The sequence below is a fragment of the Pipistrellus kuhlii genome, unplaced genomic scaffold, assembly GCF_014108245.1.
Source record: "Pipistrellus kuhlii isolate mPipKuh1 unplaced genomic scaffold, mPipKuh1.p scaffold_m20_p_2, whole genome shotgun sequence".
NCBI lineage: Eukaryota > Metazoa > Chordata > Mammalia > Chiroptera > Vespertilionidae > Pipistrellus > Pipistrellus kuhlii.
Window position 1 is genome coordinate 100,811,606 of NW_023425515.1, and position 18,976 is coordinate 100,830,581.

General features: G+C 40.0%; 1 protein-coding gene across 6 annotated transcripts in view; it reads left to right on the forward strand.

Moving 5' to 3' along the window:
- Positions 1-18,976, forward strand: part of GK5 (glycerol kinase 5) — a 183,041-nt gene that overhangs the window by 43,049 nt on the left and 121,016 nt on the right. For 4 of the 6 annotated variants that reach the window (XM_045584136.1, XM_045584134.1, XM_036445571.2 and 1 more), the window contains 2 exons: positions 5,955-6,030; positions 16,937-17,030. In XM_045584136.1, the coding sequence (XP_045440092.1) occupies positions 5,955-6,030; positions 16,937-17,030 (170 nt within the window). Of the gene's footprint in view, positions 1-5,954; positions 6,031-15,575; positions 15,606-16,936; positions 17,031-18,976 lie in introns of all 6 variants that reach the window. The other 2 variants (XM_045584135.1, XM_045584139.1) reach the window with 2 other exon arrangements.

Below are 18,976 nucleotides of genomic sequence, written 5' to 3' on the forward strand. Positions count from 1 at the left end.
GTTGAGAAATCAGTCAAGCGTTTGATGGGAGATCTTTTGTAGGTAACTTTCTGTGTCTCTCTGCAGCCTTTAAGATTTTTACTTTGTTCTTGGTGTTTCCCAATTTAATTATAATGTGTGTTGGTGTTGATTTTTTTTGGGTTCATTTTGTTTGGTACTCTGTGAGCTTCTTCTACTGGCATCAGTTTTTCTTCCTGATATCAGGGAAGTTTTCTGTCTTTACTTTTTCAAACAGGTTTTCTATTCCTTGCTCATTTTCCTCTCCTTCTGGGACCACTGTTATGCAGATGATGTTTTATTTAGGGTTGCTCCAAAGTTCTCTTAGTCTCTCCTCCTATTTTTTAAGTTTTTTTTTCTAGATGCTGCTCTGCTTAGGTATTTTTTTCCTACCTTGTCTTCTAGCTCACTGATGTGATCGCCTGCTTATTCTATTCTAATTTTGATGTTTTCTATTGAGTTCTTTATTGCAGCATTGTCATTTTTAATTTCCTCTTGGTTCTTACACATATTGTTGAATTTGTCTTCCATCCTTTTTAGCAACCTTATGACCATTGCTCTAAATTCTTTGTCATATTACTTGCCTCCATTTTATTTACTTCCTTTTCTGGTGATGCCTCTTTTTCTTTCTTATGTGGGCTGTTTCTTTGTCTTCCCATTATCGCTCCTTGCAGGGTTTCTGGTTATGTAGTTCTCTCTCTCCTGCATTGACTTAAAGGCACAAAATACTACACAATAAGACACGATGCACAGGCCACCAAACTCAAATGTATTCAGAATACAAATACTTCTAAATAAAGGTGACCACCAGAGAAAAGAGAATTAGGGAATAGAGAAAAGTGCAAAATGTTATTTAGAAAAGTAAAGAGGATAGAAAAGAGAGATGGAAAAAAAAAGGGGGGAAATATATATGGGGAGAAAACTCCAATAAAACCACTAATCAAAAAAAAAAAAAAATGCAAACAACAAACACCCAGAGATAAATGCAAACTATAAAGAATAGCTAATCTAAAAAATACAAACAACAAACTCCCAGATGAGTCTGAGGAGGCAGAACTTATTTCCAGGACGTAAGGTCAAGGAATTGCATGAGGAAATAGTCACAATTCATATAGAGGAAGTAGAAAGAGAATGGGTGTAAAAGAGGAATACTAACAAATTATATATATACATAATATATACAATTATGTATACATATTTTTATATATATATATGAAAAAATATATATACATAATTTTCCTCCTTTAGTCTATCTATCTGTGTATTTGTTTACTATTGGAAAAGGAAGATAGAGAATAGCTAGACCTAAATTGGTGATTGGAATTAAGCTATTAGAAGAAGAGAATAAGAGAGGAGAGGAAAAACAAAATAAAATTAAAAAGCCCCACAGAAAATAAAAGTATCCAATAATCAAACAACAACAAGACAAAGAAAAAGGCAAAAAAAAAAAAAAAAAAAAAAAAAAAAGAAGAGGAAGAAAAAAAAGAATTTGGTTAGTGAAGAAAGTGAAGAGAGAAGTGTGTATGGGTTTGGAGCAGGGGAGAAGAAATTAGATGTATGAGTAAGATCAATTTTTTAATGGAGTAAAAAAAAAGGGTAGAGAAAAACTAAAGCAGGAACAGGGTAAGAGAAACAAGATAAAAAGGGGAAAAGTGATGAAGAGAGTATTGGCATAAAAGAAAAATTGAGATAGACTAAAATAATGCTAAAGGGAAAATCAAAATAGAATATATAACACTAGTCCCAAAATAAAATAAAATAAAATAAAATAAAATAAAATAACAAAGAACCTTTTTTAAAAAGGGTAAAATAATAGTATTAATACTATAGTTAAAAAAAATAAATAAAAAAATAAGGTAAAATAGAGTGAGTCAAATTTAGTTTCTTAAGTAAAAGATAAAAAATAAAAATGTGCCAAAACCGGTTTGGCTCAGTGCATAGAGCGTTGGCCTGCGGACTGAAAGGTCCTGAAAGGTCCTGGATTCTGTTCAAGGGCATGTACCTTGGTTGCGGGCACATCTCCAGAAGGGGATGTGCAAGAGGCAGCTGTTCGATGATTCTCTCTCATCGATGTTTCTAACTCTCTATCCCTCTCTTTCTCTCTGTAAAAAATCAATAAAATATATTAAAAAATAAATAAAATAATAAAATAAAAATGTGAAGTAGTGAAGGTCGTTCACTTCCTCCACTGTTCTGCTTGGCATATTTTTTTTTCTTGCAGGTAGTCAGCACAGTATTGAAATTCCCTGGTGGTGTAAGCAGCAACCTTATTTTCAAGCAGGCAGGATCTCTCTCTGCTCTCTTTGGTTCTCAGTCTGTTTTTAGTTGTAGTTACACACCAATCCATTTGTGCTGCAGCCACGGGGTGACAGTGTGTCTGTCTTAATATCCTGGTCTAAAAGGCCTCTCTACTCTGGCTCTGTATGCAAATCTCTGTGTGACTCTGTATGCAACTCTGTGCAGCCGGTACAGTACTTCAGGCTGCCTTTCTGGGTCCAGTCCAGCTGTGGGTTAATATCTAGAATCCCCTTCTGCCAGCAGCCTTGTGGACCCCCTTCCTCATTCGAGGGCTACACTGATCCCAACAGTTGAGAATTTTGTGGGGGCAGTCTTTCTTTGAGGCTCTTGTTCCCACTGCGTTTTCTCCCTCTAGTCTGGATTCCAAATCTTACCTTTCTTTAGGCAGTGCCTGCTGTGTTTAATTCTCCAGTTCCCGGTGGGTGCTTTTAATTCAGCTGTTCCTTCTGCTCTGTGAATTTGCTGGTGTTTTCCCCTGAGCAGACCTCCCAGGTGCCCATGCTCAGGGAGGTTGGAGTTCCCGTATTTGTGGATTTGGAGCTGAGGTAACTGGTCCCTGGGTGTGGTGGCTGTAAGTTCCCTGGGTGGCCTCCAAGGTCTCCTGTTTGAAGGTAAGGCTGGAGTTCCAATCACAGACAGTCTCCTATCACAGCCGCCTCCTTCAAGATGGTGTGGCCTCTGCGACAGAGCTGGCGGGCCCAGGCGAGATTTCAGCCGCAATAGAGGCTGCCCGGTCACAGGGGGCTGGTCCACCAGTCTGCACAGTTCCTTGGAGCGTCCCTCACACACAAATACTGACACTCCCTGCACATCCATGCACTCCCTTTCATTCTCTCACTCTCAAACTACGTAGCAGCCATCTTGGATCTCCGAAAAGTTTATTTTTTTAACAGGGAGTTCAGTGATGTAAAGCCAGGATGTAGCCTTTGGGTTACCTCAGCTCAAAAGTTCAGTTTCACCTGGTGAGTGTGAGCTAGCTTAGCTTCCTGGAAGCCTTCTGGCTCTATTTTAGATTGCTCTCTTGACAATACCAACTCCATTCTGCTGTGTGTTTTTTTTCATGGCACTTTCCCAGTATTTTTTAGAAGACATTGCAGTTTATAGTGAACTGCTTTTTCAAGGAATGGAAACAGCAACTCTGCCCTCTGGTTTAAGTTTTCTCAGCCATAGTTTAAAGGCTCACATTCCATCTTTATTCCAGTTGCAGCTGGTGCCTATTTGATTTCCTGTTGTGTAAAAAATGCCAGAGGGTTATAAACAAAATTATAACACACAGTTCCTGCTATCAGGAGTTACACTGAGTAACCTTTATTATAAAATATGTTTTGATTTTTCTGTGTGGCCTCTCCATTCAAAGTGCTTTCCTGGCTGCTGCCATGGTCCAAAATCTTAGTTCTTTAAGAATGTTTTCAGTGCCACTCTTAAAAAGAACATATGAAATATGACTTGTAAATGTAAATCCAGAAAGGTCTTTTACTTAATTTTTCTGGCTGAATTACTTTTCACATTTTTGTTTTGAAATATTTCAAAACTTAAAAATTTTGCCCAAATAGTACACTGGACACCTGTAGAGATTCAGACATTTTTTGCAATGTTTACTGTATTTATCCTCTACAATCTTTTTAGCTGATTCATTTGAGGGTTGGTTGTGCCTTAACCTTATCCCTAAATGCTTCAGCATTATTTCCAAAAAAAAAAAGTAGTATTCTCCTATATCAACACAGCCAGGAAATTTAACATTAATATGGTATCAACTGATGGACAGTTACACCAATTTGACACCAACAGGAATCCCCATTTTGGGGTACTGTAGGAAGGAAACTTTATTTAGTGCAAAATAGCGCAATTGCAATACAGCAGGGCTGTGAAAACAGCATGGGAGTGAGGTGGCCCTGGGCCAGGTGGCCCTGGTACCAGGCTTCTTTCTGGCTAGTCAGCTCTGCTCTGAGCTAGACGGCTTTCTTCTGCACTATTCCGCTCTGCTCTAGAGACATCTTCAGTGTATCAGCTCAGCAGTGGAAACACAGCTCTTAGTCCTTGATGGAAAGGGAAGAAAGTGGGCTCCCAGAGCCAGAGGGGAGCTGATATATAGACAGATGTTTCTGCCCCCTGGTCGCGGATTGGTCTGTCTTCATGCAAATAAGGACCCCAAATCTTCACAGCTTGATTGGTCCAAAAGGCACTTACCTGATTGGTCAGAATGGAACTGCTTTGATTGGTCAATTGGTCAGTGAAGCTGTTGATGGGGATATAGTTGTGCAGCTCCAATTGAATGGGGAAAGCCTTAGTTCCATAGGTTGAAGTAGGATTCCAGGAACTCCTTGAGAAGGAGCCTGGTTAGCTGGCAGGAACACAGTGCAGGCAGGCAGCTTAGTGCAGGATTCTCCCTAAAGTGCAGTTTGCATGAGAGGGCCATATGTAGAAATGGCTGCTAGGTTCTGTTGTTTTAAATTTGAATCCAGTTAGCCATCAGGAGCCCTTCTTATTGGGTATCTTCCTTCTCAGTCCACAACAGTATTATTTTCTAATGCCTGTTAAACTTCAGTATTTCCCTGTTACCTCAGTCATAAATAACTTTGGTTTTCAATCCAGAATCTAATCTAAGATGAGGCATTGCATTTAGCTGTCAATCAATTTAGTCTCCTTTATTGTAGAGCATGTTCTTCGTGGCATTGACAAGTTTTCAAACTTACAGACCAGCTTAATAGACTTGCATTTTGGAGTTGTCTGATTACATCCACATGGTTCAGGTTAAGTATTTTTGAGAGGCGTATTGTTTAGAGGATGATTTGTCTTTCTCTGCTCAAGTTGAAGTTGTCTTTAATTTGCTCAATGGGATAAATGCTTTTTAAAAAAAACTTCACAAAAAACTTGCTATATTTTAAGAAATTTGGACACCCCCTCCCCCACTATGTTCTTGTTTACATCCTAGCATCTATTCATGTGGAATATAAGAACTGAGTTTCATTGGGGATTTTCCTTTATTGCCTCTTACCAACTTCTATTATGATTGATCATTTCTTAAATTGAGATCCAATATTTTAGTATTATCAAGAAGAAAATATAATCTAACTTTTAGTAGTTTTTGTCTTTTTCCCCCCAAACATTTAAAGATGAAGGTCATTTTGTTATTATTGGAATACGGCCATTTTCCCTTAAAGGAATCATCTTAGTAATACTGTCTTTATTAATGCCAAATGTGTTATTTATAATGACATGTAGGGCCCTGAGTAGTTGGCTCAGTTGGTTAGAATGTTGTGCCATACACTGAAAGGTTTCAGTGTTCAATTCCTGGTTAGGGCACATGCTTTGATTGCAGGTTCAATCCTTAGTTGGGATTCATACAGGAGGCAGCCAATCAATGTTTCTCTCACAAATTGACGTTTCTCTCTCTCCCTTCTCTAAAAAAAATTTTTTTAAAAAATTTAAATGCCAGTTAGGTACTGGAAATATCAGGGGTACACTTTGTAAAGTATATGATTGCCTAACTGTTATGCTGTAATGAATACAAAATATTATTGAAACAATAAAAAGAAAAAAAAATGCTAACCCTAGATGTTTTTCCTAGAGATTATACTCAATAATTTTTCCATACTATAATTTATAAAGAAAAATTTCATTGACTTTTAAACATGTGATTTATCCATCTTTATTTTCAGCTGCAGGAATAGAGATGAATCAAATTGTTGGCCTTGGCATTTCAACACAGAGAGCAACTTTTATTACGTGGAACAAGTAAGTGTGATAAGTCTTCTGTTGCAGGGTTCATATCACAGTGAATATCTGTTTGGGGAGTTTCAAGTTTGTGGGTTAAGAAGTTTTGTTTTGTTAAGAGGGATGAAAGTAAGCCTACTTTCTGCCTTATTAAAATACTAGTGGCCCAGTGCACAAAATTCGTGCTGGAGCAGGGTATCCCTCAGCCCAGCCTGTACCTTCTCTAATAGGGAATCCTGTGGGATGGAGCCTGAACTGGCAGTTGGACATCCCTCTCACAATCTGGGACCACTGGCTCCTAACCACTCATCTGCTATGCCAGTCAGTGTCAAAAACTCTGCCTCCTAGGCAGCCATCGGCTCCTCACAGTTCACCCAGATTTGGTTCTGATTGGTCAGTTTCTATGCCAGTGAGCATCTCTTGGCCTATCAATGGGTCCTGATTAGAAAGATGGGGCTGATCAGCAGCCCCAGTGGAGGCCTGGAGAAAAATGGAGGTGTAGCTGCTGATCAGGGCCAGAAAGAAAGAGGCAAGTCCTGATCAACAGCTTCAACAGAGGCTACAGGTAAGACCCCGATTCTTTCTTCCTGCCTCTTTCCAGGCCTGATTTGTAGCCCCCTTAGCAGTCAGTGCTGGGTCACGGTGCCTGCAGCTGTAACAGTCATACTGGATTGCCATGGCAACCCGGTGCTGACTGCAGGACTGACTTTTGGTTGGTTGTTGTGGATGTGATGGACTCAGGGTTTTTATATATTAGGAGTAGAGACCTAATGCACGAAATTTGTGCAAGAAGCTCAGCTCTTGCAGCCATGGTGGCTTACCTCGGCCTTCACAGCTGTGGCTTTGTCTGCAAGGTTGTCCAGAAGGACGTCCAGAAAATTGTTCAGTTGTCTGGTCTAATTAGCATATTACACTTTTATTATTATAGATAGTGGAATCTTTCCTGCTCCATGAGCTCCAGTGAGCCATTGTGCCTATAATGCTGGCAGGTTCTACAGGCTCCCTGACATGACAGTTTTGCTCATTTATGAGAGAAAAAGAGAGGCAGACTGGATCTAATATATTGTTCATCCCAGTCCCAGCCAGCAACTTCCCTTCCCAACTCACTGTCTTCTCCTGTGTCCACCGTGTGTTCTGTCTGTGGGCCATAGAAACAGTTTTTTCCTTACAGATGCTATCAAGAAGTCTAAACTTTGAACTTTCTTTTTGTTTTTCTCCTTGTTCCCTTTCCATCCTACCACCTTCTGATGCCAGGAAACTTGTTATTTATTTACTTTTCTTCAGTTTTTGAGTTTTTTGTTTTTTTCTTCAAAATTTTAGGTTAAAAATTTTTCACTATATTTAATCATGTCCTCTTTCCACTACCGCCACTTACCTGTATTCTAAAATTACTCTAAATAACATCTCCTCCATTTTGGTTGCTTTAAATTCCTTTTGTAAAAAAAAAAATTCTTAAGCTGTTTTGTTTCTTCAGTCCTCTGACTCTCAGGGAGGCTTTTGCCAATTAACCTCAGATCAGGGTGTGTGCCAATTAGTAACATAAGCTGAGAGTCCCAGGAGCCAGGGTTCACTCAGCACCAGGCATTGAGAGGGAGAATGGCACTGTGTTGGTTGCTGAACTGAATGTAAAGATAAATAAGAATGCCAACCTTGAGGAAACCAAGATGGCGGCATAGGTAAGAACCTAAACTGCTGCCTCGCACAATTTCAAAACTACAACTAAAAGACAGAATGAACATCATTCAGAACCACAGGAAAGCTGGTGGAGTGGAAATTCTACAACTAGAAGGAAAGAGAAAAGCTCACGGAGAACCAGAGGAGCTGCAAGGGGCTGAGGTATGGAGACACAAACGCAGAGCAAGGGTGGCTGAGTGCCTGGCTGGCTTTTTCTGGTGGGAGGGAAAAGGAAGCTCCTGACTGCACTCCTGACTGCAGGTGAAACCCTGTGAACCCAGGCTCTTATGGGGGGGGGGGGGCGCGGGGGGGACGGTGGTGGCGGGGGGGGAGAGGGGAGAGAGGGGAAGACTGGGCTCTCAGGTAGAGAGAAAGGCACACAGAGACTTGGGGGAGCCGCAGCAGGCAGGGGTTTGGAGGCGCGCGTGTGAAGACTGATTGCTGGGAGTGCTTCTGGCTTTCCCTACCAGGAGTGAGTTGGAAGCTCCTGACTGCACTGAACCCATTTCCGGGCAAGCCCCTGGGGACACATGCTCTTATGGGGGAATCTGGACTGTCAGGTGGAAACTCAGTGGAGCCACAAAAGGCAGAGGTCTGGAGGCATGCACACAAGTGCTCAGAGAGAGGACTGACTGCTGAGTGTGCACAGGCTTTCTCTAGCTGGAGGGAACTGGAAGCACCAGAATGCTCTAAACTTCAGTTCCAGGTGAGAATCTGGGAATCCAGATTCATTGGGGGAGAAACTGGACTGTCTGACAGTGGGCGAAACTTGAGGGCGGCTTTCTCTCAGAGGTGCTTGCAGTGATTACCAAGGGACACTGATCCAGAAGGCAGGACTGACGGGAAGTCAAGACTATTTCCTCAGTCCTGAGGCTCCGCCCCATTCAAGCTGAGTACAGAGGTTTTTTTCAATTTTGCAAGTCTGGTCCTATAAGGCTGTCTTCAGCACAAAAGGTCTCCTGGCATAGATACAGCTGATACTCACAGCCAGTTTGGCCTGGAATATCAACAACAATCAAGACTAAACTACAACAACGCTGTACACACAGTCCACAAAGGGGTGCACCAAGAGTGTCCACCTCAGGTAACTGGGGAGGCTGACCCACTGGGCCATATAGGACACCTAGCACACAAAGCTACCCTACCAACTCGGAAGCAGCAAAAATGCGGAGACGAGAACACAAACAAAAGAAATGGAGGAAAACAAATGACTGGATATAGAGTTCAAAACCATGGTTATATGGTTTTTTTCAAGAATTTCCTAGAAAAGGCCAGTAAATTTAGCAAGAACCTTGAGGATATGAAAAAGGACCAACTAGAAATTAAACATACACTGACTGAAATAAAAACAAATATTTTACAGAGACCCAACAGCAGACTAGAGGAACACAAGAATCAAGTCAAAGATTTGAAATACAAAGAAGCAAAAAACATTCAACCAGAAAAGAAAAAATAATCCAAAAATTTGAAGATAGTGTAAGAAGCCTCTGGGACAACTTCAAGCATACCAACATCTGAATTATGTGGGTGCCAGAAAAAGAGAGAAAGCAAGATACTAAAAACCTATTTGAAGAAATAATGACTGAAAACTTCCCCCACCTGGTGAAAGAAATAGACTTACAAGCCCAGGAAGCACAGAGAACCCCAAACAAAAGGAATCCAAAGAGGACCACACCAAGACACATCATAATTAAAATGCCAAGGGCAAAAGACAAAGAGAGAATCTTAAAAGCACCAAGAGAAAAACAGTTTATTACCTACAAGAGATCACCCATATGATTGTCAGCTGATTTCTCAACATAAACTATGCAGGCCAGATGCGAGTGGCAAGAAATAGTCAAAGTGATGAATAGCAAGAACCTACAACCAAGAGTACTCTACCCAGCCAAGCTGACATTCAGAATTGAAGGTCAGCTAAAGAGTTTCACAGATCAGAAAAAGCTAAAGGAGTTCATCACCACCAAACTAGTATTATATGAAATGCTGAAAGGTATTCTTTAAGAAGAGGAAGAAGTAAAAAGTAAAGATAAAAATTAGGAACAACAAATACATATCTATCAAAAAGTGAACCTAAAAACCAAGTGAATTAAAAATCTGATGAACAGAATAAACTGGTGAATATAATAGAATCAGAGGCATAGAAAGGGAGTGGACTCATAATTCTCAGGGGGAAAAGGGATGAGGGTGCGGGAAGAGACTGGACAAAAATCATACATCTATGGATAAAGACAGTGGTGGGGAGTAAGGACAGAGGGTGAGGTGGGAACTAAGTGGAGGGGAGCTATGGGAGAAAAAAGGAGAAACAATTATAATAATCTGAACAATAAAGATTTATTAAATTAAAAAAAAGAAAAGAATGTGAGCCCTCAAGGTAGTTATGTACAATATTTATATAAAAACCCTGGTGTAACACCTTTCACAACAGAAGCTCAACTAATTGGAAGGAAGTCAGTCATGCAGGGGTCACTTTGGCAATGGCTGTGTCCTCCCCAAACAGTTTCTGTCAAGGACAGAAGAGGTTTGAGGGAGGAAATGGCGCCTTTTAGAGCATGGAGGCACTGAGTCCTGGGTCACTTAGTCAATGGCTGTGTCCTCCCCAAGCCGTTTCCCTTGAGGGCGAGGTTTGAGGGAGGAACCAGCCCTCAGAACATGGAGGCATATTTTTATTAAAAAGGCACATTTTTTATATGTTAAACTAACAAAAGGAAAAATCAACGTGTATGAGATTGTCACAAGTGTCTCACTCATGCATTGTTGTCATATTCTATAATATATCATGTTTGTTTTTATATAAAATTAATGTCTCCAAATACTTAACAAATAAAACTGGTGCTCCCAACACTCCCCTCTGCACTGTCTGGTGTGAGCATCCTAGCTGAGCAGACATCTAACTTTGCGGCATTAGAAGTATTAAAATAATCAATATTGTTGGAAGATTTAAAGGCCCATTACCTTTTTGGGCACATTTGGAGCCAGACATTTTGATTAAAACACCAAATATTGTGGCTTTCATCATAGTTGACGAGCTAGAAAATTGTTTTCCCCTTTGTCTCAGTAACCTCACATTTTGAAGTAAGGGAGATTGGGGGGAAATAAACCAATAGAAGCAACAGCAGTACCTCAAAATGTTAACTTTGGAAATAAGTTTATTACAGTTATGATTAGTTAAAATGAGGTCATAAGGCAGTAGTCTGGGTATAACTTATGTCCTCATATGAACACAGCCATATAAGTGTGGACACAGGGAGAATGTCATGTGAAGGAGGAGGGTTGGAGTGATGCATCTATAAACCAGGGAATGTCAAAGACTGCTGCAAACCACAGAAGCCAGGAAAAGGCAAGGAAGCCTTGCTTGACATATTTCAGAGGGAGTCTGGCCCTGTCAACACCTTGATTGTGAACTTCTAGCTTCCAGAACTGTGTGAGGCAAGTTGCTATTGTCTGAGCCACTCAATTTCTAATGTTTTGTTATGGCATCCTAAGGAAACTAACACAATTGATTTTTGGTAAGGGGAAAGAACAAACGATGCTGAGAAAACAGAATATCCACATGCAAAGAAATTAAATTAGAACCTTACTTTATACCATATATAAAAAATATTTCAAATAATGGATCAAAGACTAACCTTAAAAGATAAAACTATTAAACTCTTAGAAGAAAACGTAGAGGAAAGTCTTTATGACCATGGATTTAGCAATTACTTTTTTTAAAGAAATTTTATTTATTAAATTTATTGTGGTGACATTGGTCAACATGAACATATAGGTTTTAGGTGTGGATTTTTTTGTTATAAGATCTGTATATTGCACCATGTGTCCACAACCCAAAGTCAAATCTTCTGTCTCTACATATTAGGACCCCTGACTTCTCCTACCCCCTTCCTTCTGGCAGCCACCACTCTGCTGTTTGTGTTCGTATGTTTCAGTTTTATATCCAACACTAGTGGCCCAGTGCATAAAATTTGTGCATGAGGGAGAGAGGGTTGTCCCTCTACCCGGCCTGTACTCTCTCAATCTGGGACCCCTCAAAGGATGCCCTACTGCCGGTTTACACGGATTGGGTCTAAACCGGCAGTCTATATCCCTCTAGCAATCTGGGACTGCTGGCTCATAACCGCTTACCTACCTGCCTGCCTGCCTGATTGCCCCTAACCACTGTGCATGCCAGCCTACTCTCCCCCAACATCCCCCAGCTGCCGGCCTGCTCACCCTGAAAAGCACCCCTCAATTGCATGCCCCCCCCTTGCCAGTGTGCCCATTCCCAATTGCCTCCCCTCCTGACCTGCTTGCCCCCACCTCCTCTCCCCATTGGCCTGCTTATTCCCAACTGCCTCCCTGCTGGCCTGCTCACTCCAAACTGCCCCCCACCCCTGCTCTCCTGATCACCTCCAACTGACCCCCACGGATGGCCTGCTCGCCCCCTACTGGCCCCCTTACTGGCCTGCTTACCCCCAACGGCCCCACCCCCCACCAGCCTGATCACCTACAACTGCTGTCCCATCCTGACCGGATCATCCACATCTGCCCTCCCCACTTGGCCTCTAACCGCCTCTACCTTGGCCCTGCCACCATACTTTTTCCAGAAGAACATCTAGAAGGTCTCCTGGAAGGTCTCCCAGTCTAATTAGCATATTACCCTTTTATTAGTATAGATATGAGTGAAATCATAGTTTTTTTTTCTGTCTGAGTTATTTCATTTCACATAATGTTCTCAAGGTCCAACCATGTTGTTGCAAATAGCACTATTTCATCCTTTCTTATGGCTGAATAGTACCACATCTTCTTTATCCATTCCTCTATCATGGGACTCTTTGGTTGTTTCCATGTCTTGACCACTGTGAATAATGCTGCAATGAACATAGGGGTGCATATATCTTTGAGAATACATGATTTTGAGTTTTTTGGTATATACCCAGGACTGGGGTTGCTGGGTCATATGGTAGCTCCATTCTTAATATTTTGAGGAATTAGAGAACATTTTATGGACTTGACCCCAAAGGCAAGGGAGGTAAAGGCAAAAATAAATGAATGGGACTATATCAAACTAAAAAGCTTTTGCACAGCAAAAGAAACTGACAACAAAAAGAGACAGCCAACCAGATGGGAGATATTTGCAAACAGTAGCTATAATATTTTATTTCCAAAATATATAAAGAACTTGTAAAACTCAACACCAAACAATAAAAAACAATAAAAAGTGGGCAGAGAACTTGAAAATACATCTCCCCCACGGAGATATACAAATAGATAGATATATGAAAAGATGTTCAACCTCACTGGCAATTAGGGAAATGCAAATCAAAACTATAGTGAGATACCACTGTTAGAGTGGCCATTATCAACAGTATATGCAGTAACAAGTGTTAGAGAGTTTGTGGAAAAAAGGGAACCCTCATTCACTAGGGGTGGGAATGTAGACTAGCAGTGATTTCTTAAATGGCATCAAAAGCACAGCTTATAAGAGAAAAAATAAGTCGGACTTAATCAAATTAAAAACTTTACCTCAAAGAATACTATTAAGATATTTTTATCTATTGATGGCTAATTTTCCTTTAATTTTCTTAACTATTAGAAATTTTCAAAGTAGAACATTTATTCTAGATTTAATCATAAATAAGAAGAAATTAAACATGCTGAAATTATTTTGACAATGTGCAAATTGAATTTTAAAAATGTATCTGAGAAAATTCATAGTCATTTATATCTCAAATCTGCAGTTAAGATTTCTAAAAACCATTGCAGTATATAATATGGAAGGTATATGTTTGGTTTATAATTTCACCTAAGATTGAGGACTCAAATAATAGATTCACTTCTCTGATTTGTATTGATGATAGTGATGACTGGATCACTGAATGAGAAGGAAGTAACATGTTTGATGTGATTCCCATTAATAAAAGTGAAACAAAACAAAAAGGAAACAAGAGAGTGAAAAGAAAACTCACAAGATGGCAGAAAATATTTGCAAAACCATGTATTAGATAAATAATGTCCAGAATATATAAAGAACTCCTAGAACTACAAAACCCTCAAACAACCCAATTCATAAATGCACAAAGGACTTGAATAATATACAAATAGTCTATAAAGCATATGAAAAATTCTCAACATCATTAGTGTTTGGGGAAATGCAAATCAAAATCATAATGAGATAATCAATTTATATCCACTAGGATAGCTATAACTTAAAAAATTGGAAATAACAACTGGTGGTAAGGATGTGGAAAAATTGGAACTTTTATATATTGGTTGTGGGGATATAAAATAATGAGGCTACTGGAGAAAACAGTTTGGCAGTTACTCAAAAATTAAACATAGAATTATCATATAACCCAGCAATTCTTAGTAAACACCCAAAAGAATTGAAAACAGATCCTTGTAAAGCACGTTTATGTTGGCATTACAAACAGGAGCAAGAAGGTGGAAGCAACCAGAGTGTTTAGAAAAAGTAGTGATGACTATATAGCTTTGTGAAATGTACTTAATTCCATTGAATTGTGCACTGAAGAAAATTTTAAATGATGCATTTCATGTTATGTATCTTTTACCACAATTACAAAAAAGGGGCAAGTTCTTAAAAATGATAGTGCACAGGACTCATGAAAATAAGCCTAGAAGGAGTTGGTAGGAAGAAAAGGGAATGTTTGAGGGATTAAAGATCGCAGGGTGTTTGAAGGGAAGATATTTAGGGAGTAAGATTGATAGAACTGAAACACAGTGATGTGCCACATAATGATGTTCAGTCAGCAACAGACTGGTATACAGTGGTGGTTTCCTAAGATTATAATGGAGCTGAAAAATTTTCATTGTTTAATGAGGTGGCAGCTTTCGTAACATCTTAGCAGAACACATCCCTCATGTGTTTGTGGTGATACTGGTAGAAACAAACCTTCTACATCACAGTCCGGTAAAAGTATAACACATACAATTATGTACAGTATGTAATATTGATGATGATAATAAATGACTTTTTCTGTGTTGTATACTTACTGTATTATACATTTTATCATATTTTGAGTGCGCTTCTTCTACTTGTAAAAAAAGTTGGTTCTAACAAAATGTGCTGTGTTAGCCTGCATCAACCCCATACATCTCCTGTTTACCACATCTCTTAGTTGCATCATTTTCTCTTGTGCTTTATTTAATCTTGTGTTGTTTTGTACAATTTTGTATATTATGCTTATAGTATATAAGCTTGTTTTTTGTAGTACAGGCTTATAGTCGAAGAGCAGTAGGTGATACCTAGGTGTGTAGCAGGCTATAATATCTAAGTTTGCCTAAGTGCACTTGATGTTTGCCAATGGTGAAATCACCTAATGAAGCCTTTTTCAGAATGAATCCCCATTGTTAAGCAACCATGACTGTAACAGTGAGATGTGTTGCCTGAAGTTTTGGAATGTTTGAATTTCGGTGGTCGAATGTTTCCAGTTAATACAATTGAGGATGTGACCATGGCTGTGGACTGCTAAATACGAGTAGGAAATGACAGCCTTGAGAATTGAACATGAATAAATTTACACAGGAGAGAGGGTAGAAAGCAAACCTGAGTTGGATGTTGAAGATGAGTAAATGTCAGTGGTTGATTTGCAGGGGTCTCAAAGGAAAAATTATTTACTTCAACTCTATTTCTTTGTTGTGTACTTTTATGATAGTACCGTGTTTCCCCGAAAATAAGACATCCTCCGAAAATAAGACCTAGCGCAACTTTGGGGAAAAATATTAATATAAGACACTGACTTATTTTCGGGGAAACAGGGTATTGACCCAGAGTTTGTTGAATTTCTTTTTATTAGTCAAATTTTGGTAAGCCTGGTAGGTTGCCAGTGGCTAAGTCAGTCCTAAAGTTGAGAGGTGTAGAAATGGGCTCAGGCACTATTTCAGCTCTTCTGAAGGCACAGAAATGTTAATCTGTGTACATCAAGGTAAGTACAACAAAGGGGGAAAGCACTGGCCTCTTTATCTTGCTTTTAAAGTGTGTAAATGTAGGGGGAGTGTGGGTGAGGAGGAGGTAATCAACCAAAGACCTTGTATGCATATATGCATAACCTATGGACACAAGACTATAGGGTAGTGAAAGCCTGGGGCTGGGGTGGGAGTGGACTGGAGGGGATCAATGGGGTGATGGGTAGGGAGAGGGGACATATGTAATAGTTTCAACAATAAAGAATTATTTAAAAAATAAATTAATAAAAAAATGTATAAGCAAGTTGTTAAAGGTCTTTTCATTATAGTAGTTTTATTTTATTTTTTAGAAATATACATGTTGTAGTGCTTCAAAAATACCTTTTGGATAGAATCTGATTAAAATTTTATATTCTGAATCATATAATTATTGTTACAAAGTGTTTTTAATTTTTAAGTCAAAGAGAGGAAACCATTTGGAAAGCCCATCTAATTAAATCCTACTTTGAAAGTAGTTTGGCCTCTAATTTTGTCATGGATTGTGAGAGGGCAGTTCTCGGGTGACACCCCCCAGAATTAAGCCCCCTCCTCTCGGGTTCTGGCTGTATCACCAAGAACTGCAACTGCCAAGTCACTGCAGCTCTGCAGCGCCTGCATTCAGCATCTGCCCCCTGGTGGTCATTGTGTGTCATAGCTACTGGTCAGATGGTCGCTTAGGCTTTTTATATGTAGACTTGAGGCCTGGTGCACAAATTTGTGTCTCTCTCCAATCTGGGACACCTCAAGGAATGTCCGACTGCCCTCTCACAATCCAGGACTGCTGGTTCCCAACTGCTTGCCTACTTGCCTTTCTGATTGCCCCTAACTGCTTCTGCCTGCCAGCCTGATCACCCCCTAACTGCTCCCCTGACAGCCAGATTGATGCCTACCTGCTCCCATACCAGCCTGATTGCCCCTAACTGCCCTTCCCTGCAGGCCTGTTCCTCTCCCCTGCAGGCCTGCATTCTCCCCAACTGCCCTTGTCTGCAGGCACAGTTGCTCCCAACTTCCCTTCTCTGCCAGCCTAGTCACCCCTAAATGGCCTCACCTGCAGGCTTGATCGGCCCCAACTGTCCTCCGTTGCAGGCCTGGTCCCTCCCAACTGCCTTCCCCTGCTGGCCTGATCACCCCCAACTGCCCTCCTTTGCAGGCCTGGTCCCTCCCAACAGCCCTCCCCTGCTGGCCATTTTGTGTCCACATGGGGGCAGCCATCTTGTGTGTTGGAGTGATGGTCAATCTGCATATTACTCTTTTATTAGATAGGATAGTTTATGATTTATATTGACTTTCAACATGTTTCCATTTTTCTTAGGAAAACGGGAAATCATTTTCACAACTTCATTAGTTGGCAAGATTTGAGAGCTATTGAACTTGTAAAATCTTGGAATAGTTCTCTTATAATGAAGGTAATATTTTTCTTCTCTGTAATTTGGATATTACTGGGTTTCCCTGTAAATACCCCTTAACTGTAGACTTAATAGTATAATATCATACCTGTGTTGTTTTTGGACATTAATATGAGAATACACACATGCACACTTTCAAACCAGTAAAATTTAATAATAGTTATTCAGAAGCGTATGTGGCAGATTGAAGTGACTAACAACTACACTTCAAGAAGTCTTGAGGAGGTTTGAGGTGGACTAAGGATTCACATGCTACTGAGAATTCATGTTTTCATTCCTGGAGAAATGGAAAAAATACAATCTATGCCCAGAAAAGATACAGCAATGACCAAATTTCATCATCTTTTGTTTTAAAAGTGGAGAATATACATTGAGTGGCCTGATTATTATGATCGTTGAACACATAATAATATGGCCACTCAGTGTGTGTGTGTGTGTGTGTGTGTGTGTGTGTGTGTGTGTGTGTGGCCTGGTGCATGAATTTGTGCATGGGTGGGATTTGGCCAGCCTGGCCATGGGGAGGGGATGGGCAGTTGGCCAGCCTGCCTGCTGGTCGAGGGGACAATTTGCATATTGCCTTTTATTAAATAGGATACATTCTGAGTGGCCAGATTATTTTGAGTTCAGAGATCATAATAATCTGTTCACTCAGTGTATATTGAGATAGTAGACTAGCTGACTGCCATATGCTCTTAATATAATACCTGGCACATAGTAAGCAAGTGATGATGATAGACATAGTAGCATCTATACCATCTCACTCCTGGTGTGGAACTGAGTCAGGTGAAAGACAATTTTCCAGCTCATCAACTATGGTGAAACCCACAGTATTTGGTGTTATAATCAATATTGCATATTGATTATTTCAATACTGCTAATACCGCAAAGTTAGATATCTTCTCAGCTAGGATGCTCACACCAGACAGTGCAGGGGGTAATGTCAGGAGCACTAGTTTTACTTAAGTATTTGGGGATATTAATTTTATATAAAAACAAACATGATATAGAATGCAATGCATGAGTGAGACACTTGTGATAATCTCACACACATTGATATTTCCTTTTGTTCGTTTAACATATAAAAATGCACCTTACTGTAATAACTTGTGAGGCTGAATACAGAGAGGTGCTATTTACAGAAAAGACAGTAATTAAGGGTGTTGAAAGTGGTTATAAGAAGTCATGGATTCTAAATGGTACAATTTTAAATTATACTATTTATGTGTAATTTTATACCTTAATGCAGTGGTCACCAACCGGTGTTCTGAAGTAGCAGGTCTTTGGCTCTCTTGACATCCCAGAGGGGTCCTGAATTGCGTGAGGGCAGTTCTCGGATGCATCACCCAAGAACTGCAACTGCCAAGTCACTGCAGAGTCCAGGAGGTGGTCTGTGAGGTCCGAACAGTTGGTGACCACTGGTTTAAGAAAACATTTGGAGCAGTGACCACCAACCGGTGATCCATGAGGTCCACGACCGCTACCTTATTGTATCGGTTTAGTTTTTAATAGGTCAATCTATCCAACATTTCTGCATCATGATTAGTTTCTTAAGTCAGCTAAGGGTAGCACTTCCGGTACTACACTGAACAGGAGTGGTGAGAGTAGGCATCCCTATCTTGTTCCTGTTCTTAGGGGAAGTGGTTTTAGTTTTTGCCCATTGATTATGATGTTGGTTGTAGGTTTGTCATATAAGGCTTTTATTATGTTGAAGTATGATTCCTCTATTCCCACTTTGCTGAGTTTTTTTTTGTTTATAGCAAGAAAGGGTGTTGAATTTTGTCAAATGCTTTTTCTCCATCAATTGATATGATATGACTGATTTTTATCTCTCAATTTGGCAGATATTGTAGCACCTTTGTATCCCTGGAATAAATCCCAATTGGTCACGGTGTAATGTAATGCTGGGTCCAATTTGCTAGGATTTTGTTGAGGATTTTAGCATCTAC